Source organism: Lotus japonicus, chromosome 1, assembly GCF_012489685.1.
Source record: "Lotus japonicus ecotype B-129 chromosome 1, LjGifu_v1.2".
In the NCBI taxonomy this organism is placed as follows: Eukaryota; Viridiplantae; Streptophyta; class Magnoliopsida; order Fabales; family Fabaceae; genus Lotus; species Lotus japonicus.
Genome location: NC_080041.1, coordinates 102,625,523 through 102,643,311, shown reverse-complemented (window position 1 = coordinate 102,643,311; position 17,789 = coordinate 102,625,523). Strand labels below are relative to the sequence as shown.

At 37.3% G+C, this 17,789-nt stretch overlaps 3 protein-coding genes and 1 long non-coding RNA gene across 5 annotated transcripts; 3 read left to right on the top strand and 1 right to left on the bottom strand.

The window, feature by feature from the left end:
- Positions 1 to 144: 144 nt before the first annotated feature.
- LOC130728567 (uncharacterized) lies at positions 145 to 4,590 on the bottom strand. Of its 2 annotated transcripts, none has more exons than XM_057580072.1 (12): positions 4,239 to 4,590; positions 3,468 to 4,118; positions 2,752 to 2,853; positions 2,547 to 2,666; positions 2,385 to 2,450; positions 1,609 to 1,763; positions 1,382 to 1,472; positions 1,234 to 1,292; positions 1,086 to 1,134; positions 892 to 986; positions 706 to 775; positions 145 to 610 (listed from the first exon to the last, which is right to left on the bottom strand). In XM_057580072.1, exons 1-12 carry the CDS (start codon positions 4,395 to 4,397, stop codon positions 542 to 544), a joined length of 1,686 nt encoding a protein of 561 aa, XP_057436055.1. In that variant the 5' UTR covers positions 4,398 to 4,590; the 3' UTR covers positions 145 to 541. The 2 variants fall into 2 exon arrangements, with proteins under 2 accessions (XP_057436055.1, XP_057436056.1); XM_057580073.1 differs by having other exon boundaries at positions 2,385 to 2,447; positions 4,239 to 4,588.
- Positions 4,591 to 8,020: 3,430 nt separating this feature from the next.
- On the top strand, positions 8,021 to 10,664 carry LOC130728565 (protein STABILIZED1-like). The gene has a single exon (XM_057580070.1). It carries the CDS (start codon positions 8,263 to 8,265, stop codon positions 10,435 to 10,437), a length of 2,175 nt encoding a protein of 724 aa, XP_057436053.1. The 5' UTR covers positions 8,021 to 8,262; the 3' UTR covers positions 10,438 to 10,664.
- A 479-nt stretch (positions 10,665 to 11,143) lies between these two features.
- Positions 11,144 to 12,854, top strand: LOC130728566 (uncharacterized). The gene is made up of 3 exons (XM_057580071.1): positions 11,144 to 11,798; positions 12,029 to 12,144; positions 12,446 to 12,854. The coding sequence occupies exons 1-3, from the start codon at positions 11,732 to 11,734 to the stop codon at positions 12,599 to 12,601; spliced, it is 339 nt and encodes a 112-aa protein (XP_057436054.1). The 5' UTR covers positions 11,144 to 11,731; the 3' UTR covers positions 12,602 to 12,854.
- Positions 12,855 to 12,926: 72 nt separating this feature from the next.
- LOC130728564 (uncharacterized) lies at positions 12,927 to 16,985 on the top strand. Its single transcript, XR_009015705.1, has 3 exons — positions 12,927 to 13,640; positions 14,705 to 15,606; positions 15,803 to 16,985. It is a non-coding gene; the product is annotated as an uncharacterized LOC130728564 (long non-coding RNA).
- The last annotated feature ends 804 nt before the right edge of the window (positions 16,986 to 17,789 follow it).

The following is a 17,789-nucleotide window of genomic DNA, read 5'->3' as shown; positions in this document are numbered from 1 at the left end:
AAACTAACAATTTGTATGTTCTTATCGCTCTCGTGAACCAAAAGATTTTATCCTACGGTACAAAAAAATAGACAGTCATTTAAATAGAAAATAGAAAAGGACAAATATTCGAGAGCACTAGTGAGAATAACTTCACTTATCTGATTTTCATTAAATTTTATTTAATAAATAATTCATTATTTATATACAAATTGTTAATAATATAGGTAAAATCAACCGCGACCCACCGACAGCAACTGGTGCAATTGCATGGATATCTTACATTCTTACTAGTTCCCACCTGCGTTCAATCAAATTTTCTATTCATGGGAAGTAGAGAATTGCACGAGGGGGGCAAAGGTTATCAAGTGAATGAATGTGAAAGTTGTATTAATCTTCAACAGAATACAATATTAATATTACGTGTATTGAGAGCTAATTAAATAACTGAATCTCAATAAGTCATCTCCTTTAACTAATTCCAACTAATATCAATAAAGGTTAGCACGCTCCATGGCCATTTGCAAGCAAAGGAAAAGGTAAATGGCGCCCGCCTGCCCCCCTAAAAGAAGTCCTTCTTCCTCCTCTTGCCCTCCTTTTCTTGCATCTTTCTTTTTCTCTTCTTCTCATTCTGAACCAGATAACAACAAAATTAAATACAAATCATGATATGATAGTACGATAGAAAATCTTAAAGCATATGATTTTACGGGTGAATTTACTTACCTCTGCAACCATTTGACTAAAATCTTCATGATGACTACGCGAATTCTCTTCCTCCCTTGCCTCTACATATCTGTATAGTTCCACCATATGTAACTTGGATTAGAAATTAAGAAATTATTGCCCAACAATGTCACAACACAACTCAGGAACTATTAAAAATTATTAGAAAAGCTAAATAAATCATACTTGGCATGCAAAGCATCATTATCCATTGTTTCCAACTCTTCCGGCTGTATTGTAACGTCCACTTTATCTGACTTCTGTCCTTTAAGCAAATCAACCTGCAAGTGCCAAAGCCAGAAGCCATGGTACGCTTTTAAAAGAAATATCATCATGAAGTAACCCCCACCCACCAAATACAAAAGGGAGAAAACCATTACCCTTTTAGCACCTGACTTGTCCTGGGTGCCGCCAGTGCCAACCGCATAACTGCAGAAAGGAGAAAAAGGAACATCAGAACTTGTGAAGGAAAAAAAAATGCAACACAAACACAATAAGAAAAAATAAAGTTGAGCAAGTATTGCATACGTGTGAGTGGTTCCAAGGAAAGTTCCTGGAGCAATTTTTTCTTCCTTCTCTTCAAGCACCTGCAATGAAAATGACAAAAAAAATATTGGTATAACTAGTGAAAACAGAAGTCAAAGCTGATGGAAAAACAGCAACAGAAAAGACTCACCAGATAAAGAGGTCTCTCAGGCTCCTTAGGCTCCTTCCTCTGTTGCTTCCGTAGGTCAATAACATCAGGTGTCTCTACCCCAGTGGGTGCGCTGAAATGAATAACACAAAGCAAACGAGGTCAAAGAACGGTATGGTAAGAAATCTAAATACAACCAACCTTAAAAAAATGCACTATAAGCCTCCACATTACATAAACACGAAAATAAAATGCTGAAATAACAATACCTTGAGATACTATCAACAGACTGAATACCAGCTTCAAGTTCCTCCCCCTGCATTTCTTCTTCTTCCTCCTCCTCCTCCTCTTCCTCTTCTTCTTCTTCTTCTTCCTCCACCTCCTCCAAATCACCCCAGTGTTTGGTCTTATCAACTGGCTCTTCCTGCATTATTACGAGAACATTAATCAAAATCCTAAAAACGAATACCACTATGAAATTATTAACCATTTTTTAGTTGATATGGTAAGGGGATCCTAAGTAAAATTACTTATTTTTATTTCTGACCCAAAGAAATTTTTGCTTTCAATCAATGGAAGGAATTATTTTTGTTTTATGATTACTCATTAAACATGATCTATGATAGGACATTATGGCAAGATTTGATCTACGAAGCTGACACGACCTAGTAAGAAAAAGCTTTGGTTTGTTATTGAATAAATGACAGGACTGATAGGAGGAATGAGAACAAAAGGAGGAACAAAAAGAGAAGGAATATACTTTTTATCATGAGGAAGAGTAGTGATAAGCCATATATTTGTGGTTTTAATGCTAATTTCACTTTTACCTTTTCATTTCTCTCATTTTCATTGCTAAAATGTTTGCTACATCAAAAGCACAATGGATAAGAAAACAAGAACAAAACTACAGGCATGCACAGACACTAGAGATTCATAAGCTTCAAAACAAGTTAAGATTAAAGTCTGGCACTGAAGTTGAAAAAAGGCAGCTTTGTTGAAAAGAATTTACAATTTTAATCACATAAAACTTCTAATTAAATCAAACCTCATAGTTAGGATGCTCTTGTTGTTGAACACCAAAAACATCTCCATATAATGCACGCCCATACTGCTTTAGATGAATAGAAGTAAACTGGTCAATGAGACAAAAAGGGGAATTCAAAAGAACAAATGATAAAACAAAAAGTGGATACATAAAAAAATATACCTCATCAACTGGAGGCTTGCCCCATCCACCAGCATGATAACCAAAGCTAGCCCCAGGGGGGATGGGAGAATTCAGTCCAGGAATCTTCAGGGAAGGGTATGATGGTGGAGGGCCATATCTCTGAAAAAACAAAACGCATTTAATGTCATCAAGGAGCCAATAATAGAATCATATTAAAATTGGTCAAACAGGACTTTCATATTACCTGCATATTAATAAGCCATGGAGAAGGGGCACCCTCAGGCATACCAAGAGCTTCTTTCAATTCATGTGATAACATGCCAGGTTTCATCTCCCTCAACTTTACCTGCACAAAAACAAATGTATTAGATACAATAAGACCCTTCTAAGAACCAAATTAAAACCTAAAGGATAAATAACATGATTCTTAGATCAATAATCTAAAAAGAAGCACACAAACACTGCCACTGGAACTTTAAATTAAAACCCTATAAAAGTTCAATATGAAAGTAGTGAGAATTCCAACAACTCAAGGACAAAATACTGCAAATGAAATACCACCACCACCAAAGCCTTTTCCCCACTCAGCAGGGAAACAAAATACTACTAACAAGGTGGAAAATTCATTTACGATATAAATCAATTTCATCCAAAAACGCCACTTAATGATTTTATAGCTTTTAAGTTCCAATAATGAGAAACATTCTATACTTTTATCTACGACGGAGGAGAGATTTTACATGGATATCTCTGTCCTAAATAATTACAAACTCAAAATGTCAGCCAACTCAATTATTTAGTCTATTGCTCCATATTAAAGATCCACTAACTAGTGAAATGCCAAGAACAGGGTTTTTATACTGTCCTGAGACATAACTTGATAACAGAAAAATAAGCTATCATATAAGTAGAAGTTTGCAGAATATGAAATCATCTGAAATACTATAGCATGGGTAATACCTCAAATTCTCTTCCTTCATGATACAGCTCCCCGAGAGAAGTCAGTTTTGGCTTTGTCTGGTACTTGAAAAATGCATCATGAAGAACCCAATAGTCTATGTCCATTTTCCCCATTTTTGGTTGCATGCGTTCCCTCTGTTTTTGTTTGAGCTTTTTACCGTCCTCTTTGTCAATATAAGCCTGTCTGATTTTCTCAATTCCAGTGGCAGCAATGAAATGAGGAAGCTGAAAGGGTTGTTTCTGAATACCTCGTTTCCCTTGCAAAAAATTTCTCTTCTGACTCCAATGCCTAGGCACTGGTACAGTATTCCTATAAGATTTGAAAAACACAAGCAACTTTGGGTCTAATGCAGTAGCATCCCACACCTCAACAACATCAGGTCTTGAGCAAATTTGTTTCAGTTGAGCAATTTTCATCCTCTGTTGAAGCTTTTTCTTCTTGTTTGAGATGCCTTTCTTTTTTATTAGCTCTTTATCATTTTCTTCTTCAGAATCATCAGTAGCAGCCGCAGCCGAAGCCGACGTATCGTTCTTATAAGTATCCTCAGAACCTGCGATGAAACTGAATTTCTCAATGATTCTTCTAAATTGTTCATCCATGCCTTCATCTAACTCGGACTTCTCCCATACATACTCAACTTGTTCAGCAACCTACAATTCAAGACATCAATTTGCGTTCTAATGGCAAAATAATCACAAAAACACTCAACAATGACGCAGCTATAGACATTCAGAATCAATCTCCGTTAATGAATGAAGGAAGAGAATTACCTGCTTTGGATCAGTGTTCTCATTATTATCTTTAGCGGTTTTAGGTCTCGCCTCTTGAGATGCTTTGTTGATCTTCTTCTGCTTACGGCGGCGTTGCTCACTCTTCACGGTGGCGGTGGAAGAATTAGAGTTCTGGTGGGGGAGCGTCTCCGTCATCATCGTTGAAGGATTTTGTGAAATCTCAGGGTTTTCGAATAAACAGCAGCGAGTGGGATAAGAATCCTAATCCCGACTGTCAAGAAAAAAAAAGAATCATAATCCCAAATATATATATATATAACTAGGGCTATTAAGCTAAATATGAAACATATCACATGATTTCTGTAATCAGATCATATCTTTCATGATAATAACTTGGAAAGGAAGGAAGAAAGACAGATTAGTATCTTTATTTTATTTTTAAATATGTATCGGTACTATATCTTTTATTGTTTTTTTAGGCTTACTATATCTTTTATTGTAGATAGCTATTTTAGGAACATATATAGGAGCGATCTTAGAAAGCAATTTATTATACTTTTATTCTCATAATAAATACTAGTACTAGTAGGTGTTAAATAGCAGTTTTTTAATTAATAAGTTTTTAATAGCATGTTTTAATATGTTGTAATTATGTGAAAATTTATTCACGTTATTTTTAGGCTCAATTAAATTGATTAAAAATCTCATTAACTCAAAAAAATAATCAATTTAATGCAAAATTAGTCAACTAGACAGGTTCGGAAGACGGTTGTGGGTTCAAAGGAAGAGATTCCACAATTGTAGGTTCAGAGAAGGAATCAGCGGTGGTTGAGGCTTTTGAGAAGGGTATTTGAAGGTGTTGGTTCATAGGAGAGAATCAGTAGTGGTGGCTAATGAAGGTATGGTGATGACGATGATGGAAACGATGAAGGGAAGGAATAGAGAAATGGATTTTTTTTCCTTTTAAATGAGTATTGTTTTCTAGGTTAAGATGATGAAAATGATAGAGGAAGAAGATGAAGATCATAAGTTTTTTTTTGAAAAGATGAATATTTCTAGGTAGTGATGAAGAAGAGGGGGCATGTGCACATCAAATGGGTGAGCCTAATGAGGTCCCCTCTCTTGTAATGGGTGTCCACATCATTAAAAAAAATCAACGTCGGCAAAAAAACATTAGTTTTTTAATGGAAAATTGGCGATAGACTAAAACTGTTGAAAGATACTAATGTGGGGAGGCTAAATGTTAGGGGTGTAAGCGGGTATGGTCTGATCCGTGAATCCGATTAAACCAATTTGAACCGAACACATTATGGTGGGTTGGATTAGATCATTGGTTCGGTTCGGATTTTTTTTATTGTATCTGATCACCATTGGTTCGGGTATCGAATTTAGGGATTGAAAAACCGATCAATCTAAACCAACCCAATGAATTGAGAATTTTTTTACATTCAGCTCAAACAATTTCACCCCGTTACATTACATATTGATATTTGTTTTAGAGATGTTAGTTTTATTTAGATTATATGGATTATATCATTATCAAATGTTTCGTTCTTTAAAAATGTTGAATTTTTATATATTATTTATAATTTTTCACATTTTTAGAATAATTTTCGTGCATATTTCCAAATAATATGTTTTTATTTCAAATCCGACCATCCGAACCGAACCAATCCGATTTAGAAGTAAAAATCATGAAATCCGAACCAACCCAAACCGAACATGTTTGATTGATTCAGACATTTTATCACCCTAAATTCGGACCAATCCGGTCCGATTATACCCCTACTAAATGTTATTTTCATATTTGTTAATCCTAAGGACCAAAAGTGCTAATAATCCTTATTTATAATAATATATAAATCATGAAATTTAGAGACAAATTATGGGTGCAAGTGCTTTCTCATAAATACTTGTATCAGTCTAATATTTTTTCGGGTCCACACTTCTCCAAGAGCATCACCTAGGTGGAAATTAAAGGGTTCTTGAAGGCGATATATATGCTTCAAGATAGCTTTATGTTTAAGCTGGGAGATAGTGAGACCACGTTTTGGTTCTCATATTGGAGTGGCCAGGGAGTTGTGGGTCAGGTTGTTCCTTATGTTCACATTAGTGATACTGGGATTTGCTTGAAGGACTTATTTGTGCTTGGAAGTTGGAGCTTCTCCTCTTTGTATACTAACGTCCCTATTACCTAGGGATGACAATGGGTAGGGTCTGGGTAGGGTACTATAGTACCCATCTCCGTACTCACGTTTTCAAAAGATACTCATACTCGTCCCTATACTCGCGTGGATAGCAATTTAAATGCACGTCCCCGTACCCTCTGGGTACCTATTTGCCCGTACCCGTGCCCATTACCCATAATTTAGTTAATGAAAAATATAATTTTCATTCTCCAAGAGAAAATAATATATAACTACTATTATAAAATAAAGAGCATTAATTAAAAATACAAAAGACTATCCAAATATTTAATATGTAAAACCATTCATTTTTAAAAGAGTAACTTAGAAACTTATAACTTTAATTTAGCTTGTTGATATATATATTTCAAAGTGTGTATATATAATAAAAATAGTTAATAAAGTGTGTGCGGGTATGGGGCGGTTGGGTACTATACTACCCATACCCGCACCCGTACCCACTAATTTTTGTGGGTAATTACCCATACCCGTCTAGCGGGTTTTTACCCTACCCATTGTGGGTATTTTGAGCGGGTACCCAATGGGTCCGAGACCCATTGCCATCCCTAGTATTACCAGAGTCGATCCCGACATTTTGGAGGCCTTGGGTAAATATTAAAAATTGACCCCTAAATTGTTTTTGGAGAAAGTTTAATGGGTACACTATGCAAAAAAAAAAAAAACTTTTACAACAGTTAAATTTTGCCTTTTAAAGCGGTTCGGACCCGCTGTAGAGCTCGCCATTGTAAAAGACTATACAACGGTTTTTTAAGGACAACTGCTGTAAAAAAATTGAATTTTTTTAGGGCCCTTTCTTTTTGGAGGTCTTGGGCTGTGGACCTGCTTGCACAGGCCCAGGGCCGCCCCTACCTATTACTTATATTATGTGGACGCGTTGGTTGCTATTCCTGTTATTATTGACGCCAGGTTATCAGATGTTTGGGCTTGGAGTTGGAGGCATCACAATTCTGATATCTACACTACAACCTCTGCTTATGACTATTTGAATAGTGTGAGCCTAGCTTCCTGTAGTGAAAATTTTCTCCTTTTCTTTTTGTGATGCTCACAGCCCTATCTTAATTTTTGCCCCAGCTAGCTCACTACAAAGTGGGTGGGTGGGGGAGGTGAACAGAAAACCTTATAAGGCTATGGTGCTTGCGTGGGGCTAACTCACCGATTTTATGATCTAATATTTCCATTTGTCAAAGTAAAAAAAATTTTGCAAGGTTAACTTTTTGCATTGATACTTTTTATTTCTTATCAAAGATGCTAACATTAATATTCAAAGATTGCCCAGCAATACTTACATAAGTGAGATTCAAATTTCTAGAAGTGATGCTACAACGCATAACTAGATAAGAAATTAAGTTTAAAGCATGCTTTTTTTTTGAATGAAAGTTTAAAGCATGCTTATCTAAATAACTTGACAAACTAAGAACCCGAAATTCTAAATTTTTGAAGAGAAGTATTTTTTTTTGAGAGATTATTGAAGAGAACTAAAGATGAATATGCAAAAAACTAGTGTAATTTTACACTAGCAAATTCCTGCCGTCAGATTTAAATTAAAAATGGGTAAATGACAGTATTGGCTATTTTTATATCTATATTCTATAGGATTCAATCCTTAAAAGTTCAAACAGAATCCATTTCCATTTGATCGCATTTTTTAATCTCAGAACCCATTCGAACTCTATTTCTTTATTTTCCTTGTTTTGTTGTTTCTCTGTGATGCTACTGCAACTTAATCCTAAAGAAAACGCCCTACCGCTACCTCAATACACAACTGCACTGCGTATTCTCAATTCTGAATCCCTACCGCTACCGCTACCGCTACCGCTACCTCTTCTTCCTTCCGACGGCCAACCCTGACCGGAGACATGCAGCTTCCAAAGCTTCCCGTTCCCCGTTTCGATTTTGTCCACTCCAAGCCGCCATCGAAAAAGAGAACGATTGCAAGCGAGGTTTGTCCTTGGTACAAGGAGGAGAAGCTTATTCAGAGTTTTTTGCCTAAGGTTAAGGATAAGGATAAGGATGAGGGTGAAGATGAGGAGGGGGATGAGGATCATCCTTTCTTTGAGAAGGCTCCTGGGGCAAAACGCCCTAAGTTGGAGACTATTGTTGAGAAGACAAATCCTCAACATGCTCTCAGTTGGGTTGCTGCTGCTAAGCAGGCGAAGTTGGATGGCAAGCTTGGTGAAGCAAGGGAACTGATCAAAAAGGGCTGTGAAAAGTGTCCAAGAAATGATCATGTGTGGCTGCTTGCTGCGAAATTAGCACCTGATAAAAAGGAAAAACGTAGGTTGTTGAGCAAAGGGTTGCAATACGTGCGTGATTCTTTCAGGCTGTGGAAGTCTGCTGTGGAGGTTGCTGATAAATATAATGCTAGATGTTTACTCCATTCAGCTGTGGATGATTGTCCTTTGGAGGTAGAACTGTGGCTTGCGCTCGCTAAGTTAGAAACCTATGCAGGTGCTAAAGCGGTTCTTATCCGGGCAAGGGAGAGGCTGCCGCATGAACGGGCCTTATGGATATTAGATGCTGAATTGGAAGAAGCTAATGGAGATAGTTCAAAAATTGGTGTCATAATACAATTTGCTTTGAGGTGTGAAGGTCTGGTCAGTGATACAGAATATTGGATGCTGCGTGGTATAGAATATAGAGAAGCTTGGGTGAAGAGGGAACGTGAGATGTTTGATAGAGAAGCTTGGATGCGGGAAGCAGAGGCAGCAGAACGTGGTGGATACGTTGAAACTTGCAAGGAAATAATCCGTCATACTATTGGAATTGGGGTTGAAGAAGCCGACAGGAAGAGGACATGGGTTTCCGAGGCAGAAGAATGCAAGAAGCGTGGTTCAGTTAACACTGCCAGAGCCATATATGCTCATGCTCTAACATTCTTGATGAGTAAGAAGAGTGTATGGGTCAAAGCCGCGTATCTTGAAAAGAGTCATGGCACCACAGAATCTCTTGAAGTTTTACTACGTAAAGCAGTTTTGTATAGACCAAGGGCTGAAGTTCCTTGGCTTATGGGAGGTAAAGAGAAGTGGCTTGCTGGAGATGTACCTTCAGCTCGTGCTATTATCGGACTAGCTCGGGCTGCCATTCCTGATTCTGAGGATATATGGCTTGCTGCTGCAAAGCTTGAATTTGAAAATAATGAACACGAGGCAGCTAGATTGTTGTTGTCTCAAGCTAGAACTGAAGTAAATACAGAAAGAGTGTGGATGAAATCAGCCATTGTTGAGAGAGAATTGGGAAACATTGAAAGCGAGAACACATTGTTAAAGGAAGGATTGGTGCAATTCCCTTCATTCTTTAAATTGTGGCTGATGCTTGGCCAACTTGAGGAACGGCTTGCTGCTGCTCAGCCTGAGAAGTATTTTGATCACTTGAAGGAAGCCAGAAACGCATATGATTCTGGACTGAAAGAATGTGTTAATTGTGTACCACTTTGGCTCTCTCGTGCTAATCTTGAAGAGGAGACAAAGGCCCGTGAAGTTCTCAAAATGGCTCAAGAAAAGAACCCTAAAAATCCTGAACTATTGCTGGCTGCTGTTAGATTAGAATCCAAGCATGGACATCAGGAAGAAGCTGATATTTTGATGGCAAAAGCATTGCAGGAGTGTCCCAACAGTGGTATTCTGTGGGCAGCTTCTATTGAGATGGTTCCTCATCCCCTTCGTAAAACCAAGAGTATGGATGCCCTTAAGAAATGTGATGATGATCCCCATGTTATCGCTGCTGTGGCCAAATTGTTTTGCCATGATGGGAAAGTGGACATAGCCAGGACTTGGCTGAATAGGCTTGTAACACTAGCTCCTGATATTGGGGATTTCTGGGCGTTGTGCTACCAATTTGAAATGCATCATGGAACTGAGGAGAACCGGGAGGATGTATTGAAGAGATGTGTTGCTGCTAAACCAAAATATGGAGAGATATGGCAGGCAATCTCAAAGGCAGTTGAGAACGCTCACCAACCGACAGAATTCATCTTGAAGAAAGTGGAGGATGCACTTGGGAAGAAGGAGAATGCAGCTAAGAATAGAACATAACATCTTTTTTCTTTTTGCGCATGATTAGTTAGTCTTGAAGAAAGAATCGGATAGTTATGACTAATGGAATGGTTATATTTGACATGTTGATGTTGAGTTTTGAAGAAACTTTTATAGTATGCAGCTGAGAATAGTAAACATTGATTTACCAAGAATATAGCATCTTTTCTATTTTTGTGCTGCATTATGTTTAGTCAGTTTGGATAATTGAATGAGTATATCTGACATGCAGTGTTTTGAAGGAACTTATATACTTGTATGTTCTCCTTTCCTTTAGCCCGAATAGCTTATGTATTTTGTTAATTAGGCTTCTGTCATCTAATCGTTTTCTTGATTTTGACTTTACTGCCTATGATTTCACCAATATTAATCCTGAGCACACAAACAATTAAATGCCACTTAGCAATTTTTTTGCCACATATAGTTCACCTCACCAAAAATCCAACGTGTACAACCTCATGTTATTCCAATGCTCTAATTTCACAAGTCGTGGTGCGTAGGACCCCAAATTTCACAGCGACGTTTCAGTTGAGAGTTTATTTTGCTTGCTTTACATTTTCTAACCCACAGCTACCATGGAGATCACGCCAGGCCTTGTGCTGCATAGACCAAGTATTTTCTCTCCTGGTCACCTGATTATGAAAGATGACAACTTGGATTTTCACCCCAAAAGTAAGCCTTATGTTTTGATACTGTTTGAGTGTTTATAAACTGGCATTGTTATTATCACCGAACTAATGATAAAAAAAGGATTTTGTAATATTTTCAAATGTAATTTAGCTTTTCCTTTTTCTTTTGCGCCTCATTTTTATTTGGTTTTGTTTTATAAATTTTGCTCCTAAATTCTACTGATTGCTTTTGCTTTGTTTATTTGATTTAAGAAAAATCAGTCTCTGATCATAGAAGCACGTGGTAGCTTACATGTCTTTGCAAGCTTTGTTTATAGATGCTGTTGCTATAAATTGTGTGACTGATATTATGGAACCTGAAGTCCATGATTGCTTGATGCTTTCCTTCTTGGGGCCTTCCATGGCTGTTCTGAACAAGTTTGGCATCCTTTTGTCAGAAGAGAATGCAGTGATAGTCCTGTGATTGATGGTTCCATGGCTAAGTGACTAGCATCTTTGAGCTCTTTGTGCTTTGCCTGACATGCTCGTCATGAAAATGCTTTTGGAACACAAACATACAATGTTGGAAGGCGGCATAGCAATCATGACAATGGCCACCATTAAGTCATGCTATGTTTTGGCCATTAAGGCATTGCTAATGTTTTGTCACTCTATGCAGATTTAATATGGCAAAAGGAGAAGAAATCAGAAATGCTATTTTGATCAAGCTGTTAAAAGTGCCCCAGGTTTTTGGTAAGATAAATGGTTTATGGCTTTTCTGTTTTGCATACTTTCTCCTCGTTAATTGTAGGACCCACCAGGTTCATTTATTCAATGTGTCGTTCGGTTCTTTTGTAGTAGAATTTTAGGTGACTTGGGTTTAAATAGACATCACATGAAGTTGCTTGCTTTTACATTTTTCCAACTATATGTCATATGATTAGTGAAATCTAATGTACAAACCTTAATCAATGTCATGTCAGCTATGTCCTGGCTTCTTATGCATAATTCCTTTGGGATGTTGAAGAAGATGAAGATAAAGATAAAGACTGCCAACATAATACTGATCAAAGCTACACTACCATCTGATCCTGTCAAGGTAAGGAAATGTCATATATCCATTTCCCTTTAACATTGAGCTCCATTTCCCTGTTACACTGAGCTTTTATGGATTCCATGAGAAACACATTAATGGATTTGTGAGTTCTGTTCTAGTTGTGCATAATAGACCTAATGGTAAATAATGTAACTTCAAAACAAAACAAAAAAATTTCTTGATCCCCTTCAATGTTTTTTCTTTTACCATCATGTGTCTATGTACTAGGTCATAGCAAGAATTGATGATTTAAAACAATAGCTAATCTATGTCCTGACTTGTACTGGTGTTCCGGCTAAAATAGTTTCTACTAGGATTGGAGGAAGAAAGAGAAAGCTCTTGCCGGATCATCATGGATGATGCCAGTGTAACACGTGGTTGTCGTCTGGTGGAGCATCATATGATCAGAGGTGATTGTGATGATGCAGACCTTGTGATAGAGAGCAAATTTATCACATAGAATTGTGGTATTTTTGGAATCTTTGATGCACTGATTGTACATAGAAAGCTAATCTACTTATTACTTTTTTTTTAAATTTAATTTCAGAAAATTGGTCACTGAACTATCAATGAAGCACGTGACACATTGAACTTAGAGTGGATGGTCCTGTATGCATCACTACTTTATTCTTAATTATTAATCGATTGTTGTCTTTTAATTTATTAATTGCTGCATTCCAATGGCAACAACTGGTATGCACAGTTTATTAGTGTTTATTAGTGTATCTCCTTTGTCAATAAACCTCACATTTACTCCTTTATATGTGATGTGTATGTGAATTTTGAAGACCAATGACTGTGAATAAGAAAATAGAGATAAGCTGTATGTAAAGAAGTAAAACTGAACATGATTAGACAATATTCTGAGAAAATCTATAAGATAGAAAAGCCAATCTGCAGCGAGGAATGACCCATTTGCAAAACCTTGATTGCCTTGGCTACTCAAAGTGAGACCAAGATTTAGCAGGGTCCCTCCAAATACCGTATATATTGTAGCCATTTGTAAAGCTGTTGCTTTCCGATTAGCAAATCAAGTTACAGTTTCAAATGAGAAATATAAGTTGCAGAGTGACTACTATATGAATTCACTTAAATGTAGACATATTTGTTGGGGATTCAGATCTGAAAGGCGTCTATTTATCTATTTATACTATATTAGTCCTGATTCCTGAGACACAAGTTGTAGCGATGCCAACTCATTCAGGGCTTTCATGGCAGGGGTGAGTTTCGCCCATACGAGCAGAGGTGGAAGGGAGATGGCTATTTCATGGTTCTTTTGCTTAACTTCCGTTTCATCAATCAGCGATGCCTGCAATTATGAATGTTGTTCGGGCTGTTTCCCTCTCGATGAAGCTTATCCCTCATCGTCTGCAGGATCAACAACAATAGCTGCACGGAGTACGGTAGAATTCCTTGGTACGGTCATTCGGGAAGTCCCTCCGAGGACGACTCCTGTTAGGAAACAATTTGCCCAACAATGAAACAGCTCAGAAATTAAGGTAAATAAGCAGAGACTCGATTTGATTGTTTATTATTGAACTTTGGAGAATTACAGAGAAGAGGAAAGGGTCTCTTTCTGACCAGAGCGTGGCTCCTTATAGGAAGCTATTGCTCCCTATCCATTATAGAATACAGCTATCAAAATAAGATACCCCTCAACCCTCCTCTAACTACCTTCTTATACCCAATCTAAATACAATCCTTGGCCCCCTTTCTCTCTCTCTGCCTATTGCTAATTCTGTTAGTAAGAAAGTTAGTTATCAGTAGATTCCTTTTGTCCCCTTCTAGAATACACCTTCCATACCCTGGGCCCTGCGTCATCTTGTGCCAAAAGCCCATTCTGATTAACCTTCCTAACAACTCCTATACAATTCTTGCGAGAGGAGAAGCGTCTACGGGCAAAGCACCGTATCCATTGTTGTAGGTCCATCAATTTCATTACATCGATGTGGATTGCCCCATGAAATAGCAATTCGAAAACACTTTGCTTCGAACCTAGGAGTTGCTAAGAGTAAAATTCGGGAAAAAGAACCGATTGTATGGGAAATACTTCAAGAAGTTATAAAAGATTTCATTGAAATTGTTCGTTTGGAAATTTCCCAAAAAGCTAATCATAGGTTCTTCTCTCCATCAGTCCCATAGCAATGACACATTTTGGTTCGGGCATTTGTTCATATAATCGAACTAAAGAAGGAGCCATTTTCATGGCTATGGTGCCCGCTGTTAAAATTAGGTCTGCTTGCCTGGGACTAGATCGTGGTACCAATCCATAACGATTAATGTCAAATCGTGTTCTAACGTTTTATGTGGAGTTGCTATCCAATTAATTTTGATGTTGTCTCTACTGACTTTTATTAGTTGTATAATTTATCTTCTGAGTGGTTTGAGTATTTTAGATGCTTGGAACATAGCATGACTCTGACCCTGAAATTGTCCTATTTTGAAATGAGATCATCTGCAAGAGATCTTTGCATAAATTTGATGAATTCTGTATGCACAGTCGGTGGTTAAATATTCTTGCATTTGTGTTATACTTAACAATTAGTATGTTACAATTTTGCAGACAAATTTTACCTACTATAGAGGTATCTGGCATGCTTTACAAACAATTAGCAAGAAAGAATGCATACAAGGCTTTTAAAAGGGACTTGGAACTACACTCTTGGGATGTTGTGAATCTAACATTACCTTAAATTTATATTTCTTTCATGTGTAATTGTCTGCATCTCTGGTGCTAATGCCGACTGTAGGGCCTAATATAGAAATCAGCTTCTCATAGCTATTTTATTATTGTTGATTATATGTGTGCATATGATCTAATGATTAAACTGTTGTTGTTAGTCTGGCCTGTGGCAGTTTTCAGGCATTGCTTCATCTAACATGTCTCTGATCAAAAGGAAAAATAATGACTTGCACCTTTGCTTTTCCTTCCTATAGATATTCTTGATTAGTTGAGCTTTTGATTTTCTTTGGCTGATAAGTATTCTTGATAGTTTCTTTTTTTGATGTTTCTTGCAATTGAGGTTTTTGAATATCTCTTATTAAGATTGAGTCTGTTCTTAGTCTTATCTCATAGAAATAGAGATAAGATTTGTTTCTCTATTGTAGATGTATAGAGTTTGATCCTCATTTGCAACGTATCGTTCCTTAATTTTCCTCCAGAAGTATGCTAAGGATGGAGATCTTTCTTTCTCCATGATTTAATTGGTGGTCACCCCACCCCACCCAATGGTTTTCTTCTTCGTTCGTGTATGTACATCATAAAAGTAAAGATGGATGTTCTTTGAGTTCATTTGACACTTTTTGAATATTTTCCATGTCAAACCAGAAAAGTTAATGAAGGTCATGACCCTGAGCTTTAGCTCATGGTCTACAGTTCAAAGTACAGGACAAAGCAAAAGTAGGAGGAGTGCTCTAAAAGTGATGCCACCTTCAAAGGCAACCACCATGACGTTAGGAATGAAGGTGTGTGCCATCAACATAACTCTGAATTTCACGAATATGTTGTTTTGACCCTGTACCCTTCAAGTCACATTAGATGACAGATAGCCAAAATTGAAACCAAAATTTTCATTTTTATTTCAGCTATATAATAACATGATTTAGCCAGCAGGTGGTGCAGATATGTGCTTTTGACCCTTTACCCTCTTTAACATTGCAGTAAGGAATGAAGGCGTGAGACCTCAACCGAAATCTATGAATGTCACAATATAACAGAACTCTATGAATGTCACATGTGTTTCAGAGCCTCTACCCTCCAAGTCAGATATGGTAATACTAGGGAAGAGGAAGGTTGTTGTGGACTTGTGTACACACACACACATATATAGGGAGGGAGCGTATCAAGTGAGAGGAGTGGTTTATTGTGAGAGATGAGAGGATTTAATCATAACCATTGAATTAACATTAGCGGCTCGGATTTAATTTTAATCAGAATAGTCACGCTTCATTATCTCCTGCTCCTCATTTCGTATCCCCATTCGCGTTCTTTTCAGTCATCGTTTTCGTTTCTGATTTCCCTGAGTCCACCATGCTAAACACTCATGCTGCAGAACCAAAGGAGCCATATATAACCACATTGTCGCATATTGAAGAAATAAAGGTGAAAGGGGAAAAGAGTCTGAGATGGCCATAACCTAGAAGCAATAATCAAGATCTTTAATTAAAATTTACAATAATTGAAATTGTAACTCAAATCACGATGAAGCCTTCACGGCGAGCCTGCAGGAGTTTCTTTTGGTGCTTGACAACCTGCTCGATGTAGTCGAAGCGGCGAGCCGGGAAACGGTGTCGTCGAAGGCGAAGCGATTCTCAATGAGGAGGCGGTTGGTGGCATTGGCTTTGAAGAGGAGGAAGAGCTTGTGTGGATCCCGCTCTGCTTTGAGCTTATCGAGAGCAGGTGGTTCTAAGGGCTTTTTGGCGGTGGTGGTTACGGCGGTTGTGGCGGCGGAGGAGAAGTTGTAGAGCCTGCGAGTGGATCTCAGGGAGAGCATGATCAAGGAGAGAGCGAGAGTGGATGAAGATCGTGCTCCTCGAGATTAACGGTGGAGGAGAAGGCGATGGTTGTGGCGGAAGAGGACATGGGGTTTAGGGGAAGCGCCACCATTGGATGAGAGCTGCTGGTGGAAGCTGTGTTTTGTTCCTAGATTGGGTGTGAGTGAGTTCAAGGGAACTCTTTAAATTAAAATTAAATCTGGACCGTTAATCTTCATCCAATCGTTATTAATTAATGCTTTCATCTCTCACAATAAACCACTCCTCTCACTTGATACGCTCCCTATATATATATATGGCTTTGTTAGCTTTTAACCTTCTGATGAATTTTTAATATTGCTGCATGTTATGTGTTACTCCATCTGCTTGTAATAACAATCTGTTGAGACAATTACGCTTAAGTAATGTATTAATCAATGTATTGTTTTAAAAAAGTTTATTTAAGTAGTGTATTAAATAGCGTTGAAGAGGATTAATTACCAGTGATAGTCTAAATTTTGGAATTAATAAATGCAAGGATAATATGGTAATGAATAATAAATTTTTCTAAAATTTAGTAGGGGTCTTATATAAAGGAATATTAAAATGTCCCAAATTGCACGCAACGAGATATGCATTGAGATATATGCATCTTTTTTTCTTCTGCATTTATTGAACATCTCCAATGTTAGGTTTTTAGAGCATCTCCAATGTGGGTTGCTTAATCCAGTTGAAGTACTTAAGCAATGTTGCTTATTTTGGAGCAACATGACGTGACAGTTCTGGTTGCTTAAAGTTTAGCAACGTTACTTAGAGCATCTCCAATGGTAGTATCTAATGTTAAATACATACTCATATGAGTATCTATAACCATTGAAGTACATATTCAATTCCAACATGGCAAAGAAGAGTATGTGAGAATATATACTCTACACTAGACTTGAAAAGTGAGCTTGTATTTGTTACAAACATTTACAATTAATATAATTATATTAAAATTGATATTAATAATAAAATATACAAATGTGATGTTGATAGTGGGATCCACTATAGAAACTTTTAAGAGTTGTTGGGTTGGAGTAAAAAGTTAGTAAAGTGGTGTAGATGATGTTGCATTATGAGAAATTGTAAAAAATGAAGTGTAGATATTTTAGTAAGTATGATGGATGTAGATG